Here is an 18,409-nt window from a genome sequence, read left to right on the forward strand (position 1 = left end):
ACCCTTATTTCTGTTATTTGCATGAAAAAAAAAAAAGTCATTTATGTATGCAAATTACCGTGAAGGAGGCACCACAACCAGATCAAGGAAGAACATATCTGGACTGAAACCGGTCTCATAACTTCCATTCGCCTCCAGTCCAGAGAAAAGGTGACTTAAGAAGAAACCTGAAAGAAACAAATGAAACTGTGGTTACAGAGATCTTTCTAATAAATCACCAGGACCAGAGGCACAAGTCTGAGACATGGGGAATGACAGTGTCACAGCTTGGTCACAAGAAGCATCTTCACTAAGCTGTCATTTATAAGACATCTGCACTGATCGCTGAAAGTCAGAGTAAACATTTATCTTTATAAGAAAGGAGAGGGATTTTCTTCCTTGTAGCACATTTTACTTCCACTCTGCTTTGCCAAGATACAGAAGGGGAAGGAATAAAACATTTTGCTACACACACAGCCCTTTTAAACATTTCCAACATCCAAATCAGCCCTTGACAATTTCCTAATGAATAATAGTGCCTTACAGAGTTTCTTCTTATCCTCCACTGCAAGGCCTCTATTTATTTCCTTCCCAGGACCTTTTAGCAGTTTCCCTGCTTCCCTGTACAAATCCTTTTGAGAAGTAATTCAGAGCCTCTGCCAATCTCTAGCTGATGTAGAGATCCTGAAGGCTTCCAAGGCTAGCTGCTGTGTGTCCATGTGCTTGTCTTTTTTTTTACTCTTCTCAGAGGATGTGAAATCTACTTCAGGAGCATCCTATTTTTTTGTTGTTGTGTCTTAATATGTTACAATGCATATAAAATGCAGAGCAAAAATAATTACAGCAGTAAGCAGTAATTCCCCCTAAGCAATACAAAGCAACACAATCCATCTCACTTCCACGCAGCTCATTCCTCCCATACAAGCAACAGCCTCAGTATCACAGCACAGACAACTCTCTCCATACCAGCAGCAAAGTCAGGGCGACAATGCAACCCGTTTATCCATTCATGCCCCACACACACTAACACTATCAGATTTCTAGAGCGCAAATCTGGGATCCTTGCACTTCTAAGGCCAAGCAGTTTATAGGGGGCTTGAGGTGTCTCATCCAGAAGTTTTAGCAAGCTAAAAAACTATAGGTCGGTGAGTCTGACCTCAGCGCTGGGAAAAATTATGGAAACTATTCTAAAGAATAAAATCAAAGAACATATAGAAAGACACGATTTAATGGGACACAGCCAGCATGAATTTACATAAGGGAAGTCTTGCCTCACCAAATTTACTACATTTTTTTGAAAGGGGTTAATAAACATGTGGATAATGGTGAACTGGTGATGGCAGCGTATTTGGATTTTCAAAAAGTTAATAGTGGCAAGAAATGTGGATCCTCCTCGCCCTATCAAGTGGCCAATTGTTCTTCCCAGAGGCACAAAGCATAGAGGATCTTCTACCCTACTGACAGGCTGGGGAACTTGTTGTGGGCAGGGAGGATAGGACAGCAAACTGAAATCCTCCTTTATGGTGTTGCAGGCCACATAGTGAATACCACAGGTGTAACATCTATAATGAATCAAGACAGCCTTTGAGAAGGCTACACTAGTTAGGAGAAAAAAAAAAGCATGCCGTCTCATCCTCTGTCCGCATGAGCTGGAGTTCTTTACCGAAAGGAACAAGATTCCAGCCTCCTGACCTTTTGCTATCAGGTTAAGAGCTGACTGATCTGCCTGGCCTATGTCCAAGTGCCACCTCCCTTTATGTCTATGCTTCTGACTGGGGATGTTAACTGCTATTATTTCCCATTATTTGCCAGGTTTTTTTTTTTGTTTTTTTTAAACTGTCTCCTATCCTTGGATTTATTTAAGGTTTGAAACCTCTCTTAAGCCTGGGGGGTTCTTATTTCAAAGTGTATGTTATCTCATCACAGACATTTCCGTAGGTAGAACAGTTTGTCCGCACTGAGCAGACATTCCCAGTGTGGGGTTGGGGAGAGGTTTGCAGTTGTGCACACAGCTTTCCATTTTGAAAAGTACGCAGATAAGTTTTCAAGAAAAGCTTCAGTGTGAAAATTAGCAGGTGTCTGGGCGCAATCTTTTATGCTTAAGTTCGCTTTGAAAACTGGTATAACACAGGCACACACTTGCTGTCAAATTTATACAGGCTCTTTTATAAAAATTACCCACAGAATGGCTAGGCTATCATTTCATGTTTCTTTCTCCTATCTGCTAAGTTTATTTGCTGCTGCACCTTGGCAGCAAAGCAAGCCATAAATAGGAAAATTGGTTCTTACCTGCTAATTTTCGTTCCTGTAGTACCACAGATTAGTCCAGACTGCTGGGTTTTGCCTCCCTTCCAGCAGAGGGAGGCAGAGAAATGTTCTACTGATTGACGTATACCCTGGGGTGCCACCTGCAGTCATCAGTATTGAACAATATCAAAGCAGAAAAGTAACTACTAAAAAACTATCTAAACGCTATAACGTACTTCCAACTCACAAATCCTAAATGGAAGCAGAATCCCCCCAAAAAAATCTTGGGAATAAAAAAGCAACTTTAAGAAAAGTAGACAGCATGAAAAGCGGTTTAAAAACCAAAACGGTGAACAAGCGGACTCTCTGAAAAGATATTAGACATACACTGACAAAGGGCGGGTGTCTGGACTGATCCATGGTACTACAGGAATGAAAATTAGCAGGTAAGAACCAATTTTCCTTTCCCTGTACGTACCTGGATCAGTATAGACCCTGGGATGTACCAGAGCTGATTTACTTGGGGTGGGACCCAGAGAGTCCCGCTCTGAGAACACTCTCTCCGAAAGCTGCTGAACTTGGAGCCTGGACATCCAATCGGTAATGACGAGCAAAAGTGTGTAACGACTTCCAATTCGCTGCCTTACAAATCTCCCGAGGAGAAACTAATTGACATTCCGCCCAGGACGTAGCTTGCGACCTAGTGGAATGAGCTCTCAAACCTTCAGGAAGATCGACGAGCTAGAAGATAAGCTGAACAAATTGTACCTTAACCAACGAGCAATCGTAGTCTTGGAAACATTGTGACCCTTACGAGGACCACTCCACATACAAACAAATGATCAGAGAGTCTAAAACTGTTAGTAACTTCAAGATAACGTAACAGTACCCGTTGTACATCCAATTTCTTAAGATCTTTAGAGGAAGGGTCCATACGATCTAAAGACGGAAAAGCAGGAAGCTCTATCGACTGATTTAAATGAAAAGAAGATACAACTTTGGGCAAAAAAGAAGGCACAGTACGTAATGAAACTCCCGTATCAGAAATTCTAAGAAAGGGCTCTCTGCAAGACAAGGCCTGCAACTCCAAAATTCTACGAGCAAAGGAGATGGCCACAAGGAAAACCGCTTTCAATGTAAGATCTTTCAAAGTCATATGTTTAAGGGCTTCAAAGGGAGCCGCACACAAAGCTCTAAGAACCAAATTCAAACTCCATGCAGGACAAGGGTTCCAGAATGGAGGACGTAGATGTTGTGCACCTTTGAGAAAACTAGCTACATCCGGGTGTGAGGCCAAGGATAATCCCCAAACCTTACCCTGAAAACATCCAAGAGCTGCAACTTGGACACATAAGGAACTGCAGGACAAACCTTTCGCTAAACCATCTTGTGGATAGAAAAGGGGGAGGTGTGGCTCTTTATGTCAGAAATAATATCCAAGCATCTGAGCTGCAAGGAAGTTGGGGCAAGGAAGAAGCACTATGGGTCGACCTAAAAACAGATGATGGAGCATCCATTTATATTGGAGTGGTTTACAGGCCTCCAAACCAAAAGGAAGAGCTGGACAGAGATCTGGTTGAAGACATCCATAAGATAGGTAAGAAAGGGGAAGTGGTGATCGTTGGTGACTTTAATATGCCAGATGTAGACTGGAAAATCCCATCTGCAGAATCTAAAAACAGCAGAGCAATAGTGGATGCCATGCAAGTATCTTTGTTCAAACAAATGGTATTGGAACCCACAAGAGAAGGAACTATTCTCGACTTAGTGCTCAATAATGGAGATATCGTCTCTGATGTCAAGGTGGGCGCCCACCTCAGCACCAGTGATCATCAAACGGTATGGTTTAATATCACTAAAAGAATATGGAAAAGAAGCACAAAGACCAGAGTTTTACAGTTCAAAAACACAGACTTTGAGGAAATGGGGAAGTACCTAGAGGAAGAACTAAATGGATGGGAAAATGAGAGAGATGTGGATCAACAGTGGACCAATCTAAAAGGAGCAATCGCCAAGGCAACTGCTCTATATGTTAGAAATGTAAAGAAAAGCAAAAGAAAAATGAAACCTATCTGGTTCTCAAAGGAGGTGGCTGACAAAATTAAAGCTAAAAGAACTGCATACAAGAAATACAAAAGATCCCAAAGGGAGGAGCACAAAGAAGAATATCTGATTCAACTGAGGGAGACTAAGAAATTAATCAAGTTGGCAAAAAGTCAAGCGGAAGAGAGGATTGCCAAGGAGATAAAATATGGTGACAAAACATTTTTCAGATACATTAGCGAAAAGAGAAAAGTCCAAAGTGGTATAGTGAAATTGAAAGATGAAAATGATCAATATGTGGAGAGAGACGAAGAAATGGCAGAAATATTAAACGAATACTTCAGCTCTGTGTTCACTAAAGAAGACCCTGGAGAAGGACCATCTCTACACAACAAGAAACTGGAGGGAAGCTGAACAGAGGAAAATCCATTTACAGTAGATAATGTATGGGAAGAGCTAAAGAATCTGAAAGTGGACAAAGCCATGGGGCCTGATGGGATTCATCCAAGGATACTGAGGGAGCTCAGAGATGTGCTGGCGGGACCGCTGTGCGACCTGTTCAATAGATCCCTAGAAACGGGAGTGGTGCCGAGTGATTGGAGAAGAGCGGTGGTGGTCCCGCTTCACAAGAGTGGGAACAGAGAGGAGGCTGGTAACTACAGACCGGTTAGCCTCACTTCAGTGGTGGGAAAAGTAATGGAGTCACTGTTGAAAGAGAGAATAGTGAACTATCTACAGTCGGGAGAATTGATGGACCAGAGGCAGCATGGATTCACCAAAGGAAGATCCTGTCAGACAAATCTGATTGACTTTTTTGACTGGGTAACCAAGGAATTGGATCGAGGAAGAGCGCTCGATATCATATACTTGGATTTCAGCAAAGCTTTTGATACGGTTCTGCACAGGAGACTGGTGAATAAAACGAGAAGCTTGGGAGCGAGTGCCGAGGTGGTGACCTGGATTGCAAATTGGTTGACGGACAGAAGACAATGTGTGATGGTAAATGGAACTTTCTCTGAAGAGAGAGCGGTTTTAAGTGGTGTACCGCAAGGATCGGTGTTGGGACCGGTCCTGTTCAATATCTTTGTGAGCGACATTGCGGACGGGATAGAAGGTAAGGTTTGTCTTTTTGCGGATGACACTAAGATCTGCAACAAAGTGGACACGCCGGAAGGAGTGGAGAGAATGAGACGGGATCTAAGGAAACTGGAAGAGTGGTCGAAGATATGGCAGCTGAGATTCAATGCCAAGAAGTGCAAAGTCATGCATATGGGGAGTGGAAATCCGAATGAACTGTATTCGATGGGGGGGGAAAGGCTGATGTGCACGGAGCAGGAGAGGGACCTTGGGGTGATGGTGTCTAATGATCTGAAGTCGGCGAAACAATGCGACAAGGCGATAGCTAAAGCCAGAAGAATGTTGGGCTGCATAGAGAGAGGAATATCGAGTAAGAAAAGGGAAGTGATTATTCCCTTGTACAGGTCCTTGGTGAGGCCTCACCTGGAGTACTGTGTTCAGTTCTGGAGACCGTATCTTCAAAAAGACAAAGACAAGATGGAGGCGGTACAGAGAAGGGCGACCAGGAAGGTGGAGGATCTTCATCGGATGACGTACGAGGAGAGATTGAAGAATCTAAATATGTACACCCTGGAGGAAAGGAGGGGCAGAGGTGATATGATACAGACTTTCAGATACTTGAAAGGTGTTAATGATCAAAAGACAACGACAAACCTTTTCCGTAGGAAAAAAAATCAGCAGAACCAGGGGTCACGATTTGAAGCTCCAGGGAGGAAGATTCAGAACCAATGTCAGGAAGTATTTCTTCACGGAGAGGGTGGTGGATGCCTGGAATGCCCTTCCGGAGGATGTGGTGAAGACCAGAACTGTGAAGGACTTCAAAGGGGCGTGGGATAAACACTGTGGATCCATAAAGTCAAGATGCTGTCAATGAAGAGTGGGTGACTCGCCAGAATGATGGCTACTGCCTGGAGTCAATACCCTTATTAAATAAACATACACATGCTTACTGTGACTCCAACATCGCTCTAAGCTTCAACAACAAGAGGAAATGTGGAAAAAAGGATTTGCACTCACAAAGAGGGGAGTAGCTGGCTTGTTACGGCGGTTACTACCCCAAATCAAAAAAGCCTGATACTTCACTTTCAATGCATATACAGCATAGTTCTCTGATTCAACAGCAGGGGAGAAGAAAAGAGGGTTCGCACTCACAAAGCGGGGAGTAGCTGGCTTGTTACGGCGGTTACTACCCCAAACCAAATGTGCCTGATACTTCACTTTCGATGCACATCCAGCATGGCTCTCTGCTTCAACAGCATGGGAGAAGACTGATACTTCACGCATATCCAGCATAGCTCCCTGCTTCAACGGCAGGGGAGAAGAAAAACAACCAATAAGGGCTGTATAACATAGTCTGGGTAAAACAAATAAGCATGGGTGTAGCTTGCTTATTGCGGCGGCTACTACCCCTAACGAATCAAGCTAGATATTTCACTTGGATGCAGCTCCATCACTGCTCTCTACATTAAAGGTGGGGGTGGAAGGGAAATAGAACCAAGAGCTAAGAGAAACAGATAAGTATGAGAGAAAAAATGTGTGACGCTTGCTGGGCAGACTGGATGGGCCATTTGGTCTTCTTCTGCCGTCATTTCTATGTTGTAAAAAAGATAAAATATCTGAAACAGAAGAGTGCACCGGATCTAATTGTGTTCAGAACACCATGACTCAAAAATTTTCCACACCCTCGCATAAGCCAAAAATGAATAAGGCTTACGAGAACGTAATAAAGTAGTTACCACAGCATCTGAGTAACCTTTATTCTTTAACCGACGCCTCTCAAAAGCCATGCCGCTAGAGAGAAGTGTTCGACTTCTTCCAAACAAACCGGACCTTGAGACAGGAGGCACGGTAGATCCCAAAACTGCAGGGGACTGTCCAGTGCCGGGAACCATGGACGGCGTGGCCACTCCGGCTGTTTTTTCTTTTCCCTTCTTGGCTCCCTCCCTCCTCCCCTTCGCTGCCGGTGCCTGCCCCGTGTTACCATGCCACGCACGAGTCTGTGCTCGCACTGCAGAAATCTGCTTTCCAGCTGTGCCTTATCTGAGAGCTGCAGTTGGTGCCTCACTGGGGGGGGGAGGGCTTTCCTGGTGTGCCCAGGCGGCAGATTTGCAGAAGCGCAGTACGGGAGGCTGCTCCGGAGCCCTTGGCTGACCCGTTACCACTTAGCTCGGGAACGGTGGCCATTTTGGGCACTTTTTGTGCCATGGAGGAAAGAGCGTTGGAGGAGGGATCTTCCTCCGGCCCTCTCCCTAACCAATTCCAGCCCCGTAATGGCTCGAGGGGCTGTTGGGGAACCTCCTGATGGGGACTGACCCCTCGGAGGGTACATCCGTGGGCCCTGTGCTATTTTCCCCGGAGTTTTTATTGCTGATGCACCAGGCTTTCCTGGCCTGCAGTTCTGCCCAAGAGGGGCTTCTAGTCTTTAGGGGTCTTCAGGCCCACCGAGTAAGGCAGCCAGAAAGGAGGAGATGCTGGCGACTGTTCGGATTCACCGAGTTCAAGCCCCTGTGATACAGGGGACCACCCGGGAGTACTCTTCCGAGGATTCAGACCCGGTGGAGGGCCCTGTGGATCTCACTCCACCCCTGGATGTTCCGGGCATTGGCGCCGCGTCTGTTCAGATTTCCCCTGTGGAGGGAGACGACCCTAAGGTGGTCCGCTTATTCCAGAGGGACAAACTGGCACCTTTGATTCCTCATGTCCTCGTGGAGCTGGGCATTGCGGAGTCCTCCTCGGAACCAAGCCCAGATACGGTGGATCCAGTCCTCGCGTGCCTGCGCGGACCTGCTAGAACCTTTCCCCTGCACGCTATGCTGAAGCAGATGATGCTCTGGGAGTAGGACTCCCTGGAGACGGGCCTCAAGGTCAGCAGGGCAATGGACAAGTTGTATCCGCTGCCTGAGGATGTTGGAGCTGCTGAGGCTTCGTTCTTCTCCAGCAAAGGAGTTAGTTGTTTGCCAGACCCTAGATCGCCTCCGAAGTCTAGGGGTCATCATACCAGTTCCTCGAGCAGAGTGGGGAAAGGGACGTTATTCCATTTACTTCGTCGTCCCCAAAAAGGAAGGAACTTTTCGCCCCATCCTGGATTTGAAGAAGGTCAATGTGGCCCTCAAGGTGCCTTGTTTCTGCATGGAGACGCTCTGGTCGGTCATTGCAGCCGTGCGGAAGGGCGAATACCTGGCGCCCCTGGATCTGACGGAAGCCTGTCTACACATTGGGATTAGTCAGGACCACCAAAGGTTCCTCATATTTATGATCCTCGGACAACATTTCCAGTTTTGTGCTCTGTCCTTCAGCCTTGCCACGGCTCCACAGACCTTCACCAAGGTGATGGTGTGGCATTCCTGAAGGAGGGAGTGTTGGTACATCCCTATCTGGACGATTGGCTCATTTGGGCGAAGTCGCCGATCCTATGCAGAGGCTGTAGGAGAGTGGCGTGGAAGGGGGGAGGGAGCTGGACCACCAGCTGTCATCCCGCCAGCAGATTCAGGAGCAAAAGGTTCGGGGTTCCCAACTCTTGCTCGTCCAAACGCCTAGGATGGTCCCACCAGGACCTCACTACTCCATGGGAGACCACAAAACTAGAAATCCTTTTTTTTTTTTGTATAGCTTGGATCAGAACCTCAGGTTTTGCACCACCTCCATCTGCTGGAGACAGAGAAATAGCAGGTGGCACACCAAGTTAAGAGGCAGTGCCTGAGAAGCTTTCTCTGTCTCCATCTACTGAAAGGGAGGCAAAACCCAGCAGTCTGGACTGATCCGGGTACATACAGGAAATTCACAATATATAAAACACAAACGTTACCTTCATTTTTCCATAAAGCCAGGGTGTACTCCTTGGCAGTGCTAGGAGTCAAGTAACCTCTTTTTCCCAGCTCTGTTTCATCAATACCTGAGAAGAGAAAATAAAGCAAATTACTCTGGAATATTTCCTTCAACGGGTATTATTTAAACATTTTGAGACAAGTTTTCAGTAATGCACCTATCAGCAAAGTTATGCAGATAATTTTAAACATGCACAAAAGAAGGTGATTTTAAAACACGAGGTAGCAGCATAACCTGGGTCTGAACACTGGCTAAATAATCCTGATTTTACCTGTTGCAAACAGGGTATAAAGTTCCACCGTAAAATGAAGGAAAATTAATTCTTACCTGTTAATTTTTGTTCCTGTAGTACCACGGATCAGTCCAGACCGTGGGGTTCAGCCTCCTTTCCAGCAGGTGGAGATAGACCAAAACTGAAAGGGTATCCTATATGAGGACAGAGCCTACCCTGCAGCCCTTCAGTATAACCATTGTCAAAGCAGAAATTGCTCAGTGTTCTGTAGAAAATGAAGTATCGAATTCTGCGAATCTGCAATAATAAGCTTCGAGTGGACAGTCAGAAAAAGACAAACAGGGAAGGGCGACTGAACTGATCCGTGATACTACAGGAACGAAAATTAACAGGTAAGAACTAAATTTTCCTTTCCCTGTATGTACCCAGATCAGTCCAGACCGTGGGATGTACCAAAGCTTCCCTATCCCGGGTGGGACCGAGACAGTCCCGCTCGAAGTACTTGCCGCCCAAACGAACCAAAAACCGGCGCATGCACATCCAGATGGTAGTGGCGAGCAAACGTATGCAGAGACGTCCAGGTGGCAGCCCTGCAAATCTCCTGTGGAGAAACTGATTGACTCTCCGCCTAGGAAGTAGCTTGAGAACGTAGCGAATGAGCCTTTAGGCCCTCCAGGACTGCCCGACCTTGGCAAAGATAGTCTGAGGAGATCACCTCCTTCAACCACCGCACAATAGTGGTCTTAGAAGCCAGTTTACCCCGATTGGGACCACTCCAGAGGACAAAAAGATGGTCCGAGACCCGAAAGTGATTGGTGACCTGAAGATACCGGAGTAGAACTCGTTTGACATCCAGTTTACGAAGATCGCCCCCAGGGGTACCCGCAATCTCCTCTGGGGAGAACGCTGGAAGCTCTACCGACTGGTTGACATGGAAGGTAGAGACAACCTTTGGCAAGAAGGAAGGCACCGTCTTGAGGGAAACACCTGAATCGGAGAAACGCAAAAAAGGTTCCCGACAGGACAATGCTTGGATCTCGGAAACCCGCCGAGTGGAGGAGATAGAAACAAGGAAAACTGTCTTGAGCGTGAGGTCCTTTACCATAGCCCGACAGAGAGGTTCGAACGGGGCAGCACCGAGGGCCTGAAGGACCAGATTAAGACTCCACGACGGGAAAATAATGCAAGCGGGTGGACGCAGGTGTTTGACTCCCTTCAGGAACCGAACCACGTCCGGGTGGCCCGTTAGGGAATGACCCTCGACCCGACCCAGGAGAGAGCCGAGAGCGGAAACTTGCACGCGCAGGGAACTGAAGGAAAGGCCCTTGGAGAGACCCTTCTGAAGAAAAGGAAGAACCAACGAGACTGGGGCAGAGCGCGCCGAGACACCTGACTCCTCACAAACAGTCTCAAAGACCTTCCAAACACGCACGTAAGCTAGAGAAGTCGACTGCTTCCGGCTCTTAGCAAAGTGGAGATGACCTCCTCCTTATAACCCTTACGCCTCAGGCGTCGCTGTTCAAAAGCCAGGCTGCTAGACAAAAGCGATCGGCCTGGTCGAAAAATACGGGCCCCTGCCGAAGTAGACAAGGAAGATGGCCTAGCCGGAGGGGTCGTCCGTCGCCAGGTTGACGAGATCCACGAACCATGGTCTGCGAGGCCATTTGGGTGCAACCAGAACCATGGGCCCTCGGTGGAGTTCTATTCTCCTGAGAACCTTTCCCAGCAGGGGCCACGGGGATGAACACGTACAGAAGGACATCCGTGGGCCAAGTGAGAGCCAGGGCATCCACGCCCTCCGAGCCGTGCTCCCTCCAGCAGCTGAAAAACCGATTGGCCTTGGCAATGCGCAATGTCGACAGGAGGTCCAGGTGAGGGGGACCCCACCTGTCGACAATAAGATCCATGGCTTCCTCCGAGAGTTCCCACTCTCCCGGATCGAGCGCTTGACGACTGAGAAAGTCGGCCTGAACGTTCTCCTTGCCCGCGATGTGGGAGGCCGCCAGGCACTCCAGATGTCGTTCCGCCCAGACGAAGAGCCGGCTGGCTTCTAGGGTCACCAGGCGACTGCGGGTGCCCCCCTGACGGTTGAGGTAAGCCACGGTGGTGGAGTAGTCTGAGTGAACCCTCACCGCTTTGCCGCGTATCAGGGGCAGAAACTCCTGCAGAGCCAAACGCACCGCCCGGGCCTCCAGGCGATTGATGTGCCAGCGAGTCTGAACCGGCGACCAGATTCCCTGTATGGACTGGGACAGGCAGACCGCAACCATGCCCGAGAGACTGGCGTCCATGGTTACTATCGTCCACTGTGGAGCTTGAAAGGGCATTCCCCGGAGAAGATGAGGAAGCGAAAGCCACCACTGCAAGGCGGCGACGGTAGAGTCCAAAAGAGGGAGGACTATGTGAAACTGTTCTGACACCGGCTGCCAACGGGATAGTAAAGCTTTCTGTAACGGTCGCATATGAGCAAAAACCCAGGGAACGAGGTCTATGGTGGAAAGCCATGGACCCTAGGACCTGCAGGTAGTCCCAGGCAGTTGGAAGAGGAAGCGAGAGCAGATTCCGAATCTGGTCGATCAACTTGAGGGCCCGCGCACGAGGCAGAAATACTTTGCCTACGCGAGTGTCGAAGTGGGCTCCCAGGAACTCTAGCACCTGGGAGGGCGCTGTTTTTCCAAAAAAGCATGTTTTTACCTATCACAGGTGTGACATCTATATAATATAGGTATATAAAACACGCGCGTATTTGAATGCAACGTTGTGTCAAAATTTCAAAGCAATCGGTGAAGAACTTTCAGAGATTTAAGATTTTGAACAAACGAACATTTACATTTTTATTTATATAGATTATGAACTTTAGGGACATATTTTTAGGCAAATGAAAATCCATGCAGGAAACGTATGCATTTCTTGATTTACAACCTATCAGGCCGATACAGTACAGTGCGCTCCGGCGCAATGTTAACCTGCGTTTGGATGCGCGTTTGACGCGTTAACTTTAGCCCTTATTCAGTAAGGGGTAATAGCGCGTCGAAAAGGCGTGTCCAACCCTCCCGAAACTTACAGCGCCCGCAACATGCAAATGCATGTTGATGGCCCTATTAGTTATTCCCATGCAATTCACTAAGTAAAATGTGCAGCCAAGCCGCACATTTTACTTTCAGAAATTAGCGCCTACCCAAAGGTAGGCGTTAATTTCTGCCGGCACTGGGAAAGTGTACAGAAAAGCATTAAAAACTGCTTTTCTGTACACCCTCCAACTTAGTATCATGGCGATATTAAGTCGGAGGTCCCAAAGTAAAAAATAATTAAAAAAAAAAATTTTTTTTAATCGGCCTGCAGCTTGAAAACTGGATGCTCAATTTTGCTGGCGTCCGGTTTCCGAACCCGTGGCTGTCAGCGGGTTTGAGAACCGACACTGGTAAAATTAAGCGTTGGTTGTCAAACTCGCTGACAGCCGCAGCTCCTGTCAAAAAAGAGGCGCCTCTTTTTACCGCAGGCCCTCATTTAAATACTGAATCGCGCACACAGGAGAGTGGCTGAATCGGCCTATGTTTTTTCCAAAGAAGCCTCCTTCATGTTCTGTCTATACACTTGGCATGCCTAGCAGAAACTCAGGAGCAGGCATATTGAGCAGCAGCACCTATTTTCTGGAACTCCCTCCCTGTATATCTTCATCTGACATCTTGCACAAAGATGTTCAAAGCTTTGCTTAAGACCTCTCTCTTTTGGCAGGCCTTCTTGTAAGTCCTGTCTCCTGGCTCTTGCTGGACTCAGGGGAGCTTCGCCCCTTGAGCGGAGCATAGCCTGAGTCCGTGCTTGCTTCCAGGTGTGGGGACAGAGGCTGGTGGTCCAGTCTTTCGTCTCCCCCCACCGGCTGCCTAAGGAGCATAGGGCTCCATTGTTGTGCTCAGAAAAAAAAAAAAAGAAGAAGAAGATAATAAAATAAAATATCAAATTCCAAGCTAATTTTATTTTTCAGCTTACCCGGGATTTGAACTGGCAGCCAGACAGGCAGGAGCGAGCAGGCTTCAGTCCCCTGCCTCTGCTCCTGCCAGCGGGCTGCCAATCATTGTTATTTTTAGCTTTTTTTTCTTCAGCGTGCGGCTCCTCTTCATTGGGGATGCCGCGACCAGCAGCCTGCCTTGCCTGTGGGCAGCCCTCGTCGCGCCTATTGCGTGAGGGGCTCTGCTCAGCCTGCCTGCCGGGTGAGGAAGGTCCCTCCTCGGCAGGGCAGGCAAATCCAGCCCAGGGATGAGTTCCCCAGCGCATGGCCAGGCCGTTCCCAGGTCAGCAAAGCCCGGGAACGGCGTCCATCTTGGGTTTTTCTACAGCTCCTGAATCTGAGCTGCCTGGGGCTGGGGAGCCGGGTTTTAGTGATTTCCCCCCCCCGGGAAAATTAAAACTCATTTTTCCTCTGAATTTGTTCTCCTCCTCCATATGTCCTATTTGGCTAGCTTGCAGGAGGAGGAGGAGGAGGAGGAGGAGGGCTTCCCCCCCACCTATCAAATTGCATTGATTTGTTGTTTAATGTTTTAGACGTTTTTGTTCTGTTTGTTTTTAATGCTTTATGAATGTTTTATCAATGTAAATTGCCTATAGCCTGGCATCACATGACAAACAAATAGGTTTCTGTACAGTATTTCATACAGAAAATATTGCTACCTTGAAGAGACACTGATAAACTTATACTGCCAATACCCCCAAAACATAAGCAGCATTACTCACTAAAGGTTCAAACCCCACCCAAAAAATGTTTGTTGCATGTTTTTTTCATGACCCCAATGCCTGAAAAGAGATATAACCAGAGATAATCAAACAATACTGTGGGCCATGGTCTGCAGAAACTGGGGTTTCCCCGACTGTGAAGCAATGGCTGGGTGGGATTTGATTTTTTGGCCAAATCCCTTCTGCCCTTGACTGCAGAACAGGTATACAGTGACACAGTTGCAAGTCTCTGCTCAGAGGGGAAAACTTCTGTACTCTCTCGTCTGTATAGCTATGGACCAACCTTAAAAGACTGAAGGCCCAGAACAAAAAGGGACTGAAGAACTTGTTAGCATGAGATAAGACACTAAAGTTTAAAAACTGAACCCCTTTTACATATGAACCATGAGGAAAGAACTGGGAAGGATGAGGAAGAAGGAAGCTCATACTCAGATGTATCACTATTCTATCAAGAAAGTAATTGACTTCAAGGTCAAGGAAGTTATAAGAATGTGTTTATACAGTCACTATGAGTCTGCATCGGTTAGATGGCACCATAAATTAAACATCTGAGTTATATAATATATAATGTAACAAAGACGAGAACAGCTTTTCTGTTCTGTCTTCACTTTTCTCTAATAACAAAGGGCACATTGGTTACTATAAAATCACCACCTCCTGTGATATCTGAGGAAAAGGACCCCATTGATGGGACCAAGAATTCAGGGATTTACAATTTATACCTACGGTGAAAAGCAGCTTTTGACATGCCCCGAGAAAAGAAAAGGTTCTTACCATTTGGCTCTTGTACCTTTTCCCCTTTGTCTTTCCGAGATGTTTTGTGCACAATGGATGGGTAGATGACTGTCAGTTTGCTGTTGTGCTCTTTTCGCAAAATGGATTTTCCAGTTCTTTCAATAAAAAAAAGATTTTAAAAAAGCAGAAAAAGATTAAGTGGGGCCATTTCCTATAAGGGATTTATCTCATTACAGGCCGATAAGATGCTACAAGTTTATTGCTGAACTGTTCCTTGGTGAAAAAATGGATTCTATTTATTTATTTTAATCTTTTCTATACAGACATTCAAGGGAATATCACATCGGTTTACATTGAACCGGGGTAACCATTAACTGGTCCCAAGAAAGGTGTCAGTCTTCAATTACCAAATGATGATGCTATTCATAAGCTTCGGAGACCACGGAAACGCCTCTGCCAGACATGGCTGTGCCAATCGGGCTTTATGTGATACTAAAGGCTTGCACATATCAAAGTCTCTAGATAAACTCGTATGCTGAGTCAATGAAGGGCATTACAAGGGCGCACACTCCAGTACCTTCCTGTGAGAAAAACAGTGAGCTCTATGAAGTTGCTGTTATGCTTTAAATCATCTCTACCTTGGTGAAGAAGGGAAGAACAGCAATTAGGTAAGTAACTGTGAGATACACTCTCCACTATAAACAAACATTTTTAAGATGAGTTCATTATGAATGTGTATGAAAAATGTGCAAATGGACAGTCAAGGTTGAAGCCTTGACAACTGACACTAATTTAACCTCTTTTTGTGTTAGTTACTATGATTCCAATATATGTGCACAAATATTTCTGGTGTTATTACAAAAGTTTAATTCTGCCTTTCATATTTACCATGAAATTGTCCTTCCTACTTTGTACCCAAAACCAGTTCTCCAAAAGGAGGAGTGACTTCAGTCTCTTGAGAGTCTTAATATTCTATTTGGGAAATACCTAGACTTTTCAGAACATCCAACTAGCTTTATTCTTTATGGGGCAAGTTACTACTATATGCCCTGTCCTGGGGGAGATGCTTTTTCCTTTGGCACTGTCAGCAACAATTGATGTCTTCAAAGGGAAACCCAAGCAGCTGAGTTTTACAGGAGAAATTTCCTGATCCTTCTTTCAGCTTTAGATTCCTGCTGGCTATAGTACTACAGGCCAAGCAAAGAATAGTAAATCTGAGTGAAACCCAACTACTAGGATCATACAAGAAACAGAGCACAGAGAATTCAATGTCCACTTGCAATCACTGACCCTCTCAAATCAAGGCTCTGGATACCTGAAGTGCTGACTGCACTGGTCCTACTCCTTCCAATCTCTCCATCTGCAATTCAAGAGCCTTCTCTGTCCTCCCTTAGAGACAGAGCAGTTCCTCATACAAAAAGGCACAACGAACCAGCTTCATATGCCTGAAGTCTGATACCACAGGTCAAACAGCCTCTCTCGTTGGAGAGATTTCCCTTTGCCTGCCATGGTCCTCTCAGAGAAGAAACTGATGGTATGGGAAACAAACCCCAATGGTACAACTCTTGAGGCAAGCACAATTCAGTACATTTGGCAAACTGGCAAGATGCTGACTGGTTTTTGGGGGAAAAAAAAAAAACCACCCTAATCTGCTGTGCAAAGAGATGCTAGACAAGCAAAAATAAAGTGATTTCTTTCAAAACTGTCTCACAAAGAAAGTTGGATGCAAGTTTTCAAAATTATAGTTGCAAGCTTCTGATCTCACAAGATGGTGGTTTAGGAGCCTCACCATGTGGCCCGACCTGGGAAATGACAGTCACAGAGCCTTACAGATCCAGTGTCAGTTTGATTCACACCACTAACTGATGACTGTGCCAGATATCAGCTTATCAGCCACTGCATCCATAGTCAAGAAGTGTGAAGGAGGAGAGACACTGTTCATGAGTCTGGCGAACATTGATAGCAGCTCAGCTATTGGAGCAATGCTGCCATTGTCCTCCCAGACTCGCTATCATCAGGAGGAGAAGGTGGGTCTAGCATAGGAAGTGACAGCACTTATTTTATTTGCTAATGCTGCTGCCTAATTACATTCCCCAACAACCAGTACCTGTTGGGGAGCAGAAGAGAAGTGAAAGTTACTTACTTGCAGTGTGGACACCTCTTCGGCAACATGTGAGACTTCCAGAATTCTCCAACCAGTCTTCGTCTGCACTCACAGACATTTTTCACCTGAAGAAAAAGACAAAAACTTAGGAATCTAAAAATAGAACTCTATGGTTGGAGGAAGTTTGCCTTATGGAAAACTCTGATCTTCTGTCCTTCAAGAAGGGCCAGGTTATGGAAAGAAAACAAATTGAATGAGCCAGGCTAACATATGGCCCTGTATACATACTGAGCACCATTTTCAAACTTTTTTTTTTTTTTTTTTTTTTTAATGTTGATTCTGGCAGGAATCTACTGAAAACGGCGTGCTCATTAAGACAGCGCGATGCTCCAGCAGCAACATCAGGTAAAATACGCAAGCCTTAAAACTACTTGGATATCTTAACTGGCTGAGGTGGTAAGAGTACAACACAGGTAGTGCTCACACTCCCTGGGAACAAAACAGTCCGTTAGTGGAAAAGGTATCGCTGCTTAGCAAGGGCAGCCCTGGAAGGGATATCACTAGGAACTAGGAACATGAAGAAAGGACCAAGAATTCCACATCTAGGGCTGGGCACAAGAAGTTGCAGAGTAAGACTGGAAGTACAAAAGTGTAGAGCAGATTTTTCAAGGAAAAACAGAAAAAAAAAAAAAAAAGAGGTGCTGTGTATAAGGTACAGAAATGTTTATGCACACTATTATAGTACTAAACACAGTGAGGTATCAGGCGAAACTGCAAATCTCCATCTGGCATCACCTGCAAATACACTGTCTCTCCACACAATGCCTTCCATTAGCAAAATAAATAAATAAATAAATAAATAAATAAATAATCAGGACAAAATTCTAACAAACATTTATTATAAAAACTGTATACACATTCACACTGTACATTAAAGAAGCTAAGGGGATTTTACTTTGTACTTTAAAAGGTAATACCAAGAGATCTTTGTTGTACTAGCCGACACCTGTTGAAATTCCCTGGAAGCCGCTCTCCATAGTCCAAACCCAGCACTCCCTTCCATCTGCCCTCTGCCCCACTACAGCACTTTTCCCTTCTCTTCAGCTGGTCCCCAGCACTCTCTGATCCCGCTCCTCAGCCCCACCTCAGGACTCCGTCCCCCTTCTCTTCTCACAGGCCTAACCCCAGCACACACTGCCCACCCTCCCCATCCCACTGACTTCCCCCTCATCATCCCTGCTCCCCTTCCCCAGCATACTGTGACCCCCCCTCCTTCCCCAGACCAACCTCAGCCACTAATCCCCAATTTCTTTATAAAAATCTTTTTAGCAGTCCCAATTCTAGGCCCCATCTTGCTGCTGACCACACTTATTTCAAACTGGCCTTGCCAGCCCACAGGAGTCCCATCAACCTCCCCCCACCCCCATCTCTTAGCCCAT

At 46.2% G+C, this 18,409-nt stretch overlaps 1 protein-coding gene across 3 annotated transcripts in view; it reads right to left on the reverse strand.

The window, feature by feature from the left end:
- POLR1A (RNA polymerase I subunit A) overlaps window positions 1-18,409 on the reverse strand; it is a 271,640-nt gene that overhangs the window by 227,138 nt on the left and 26,093 nt on the right. For all 3 annotated transcript variants that reach the window (XM_029592763.1, XM_029592762.1, XM_029592764.1), the window contains 4 exons: window positions 17,010-17,095; window positions 14,906-15,021; window positions 9,152-9,238; window positions 59-167 (listed from right to left, as the gene is read on the reverse strand). In XM_029592763.1, coding sequence (XP_029448623.1) covers window positions 59-167; window positions 9,152-9,238; window positions 14,906-15,021; window positions 17,010-17,095 — 398 coding nt within the window. The remainder of the gene's footprint in view (window positions 1-58; window positions 168-9,151; window positions 9,239-14,905; window positions 15,022-17,009; window positions 17,096-18,409) is intronic.

The sequence above is a fragment of the Rhinatrema bivittatum genome, chromosome 1 (genome assembly GCF_901001135.1).
Source record: "Rhinatrema bivittatum chromosome 1, aRhiBiv1.1, whole genome shotgun sequence".
NCBI lineage: Eukaryota > Metazoa > Chordata > Amphibia > Gymnophiona > Rhinatrematidae > Rhinatrema > Rhinatrema bivittatum.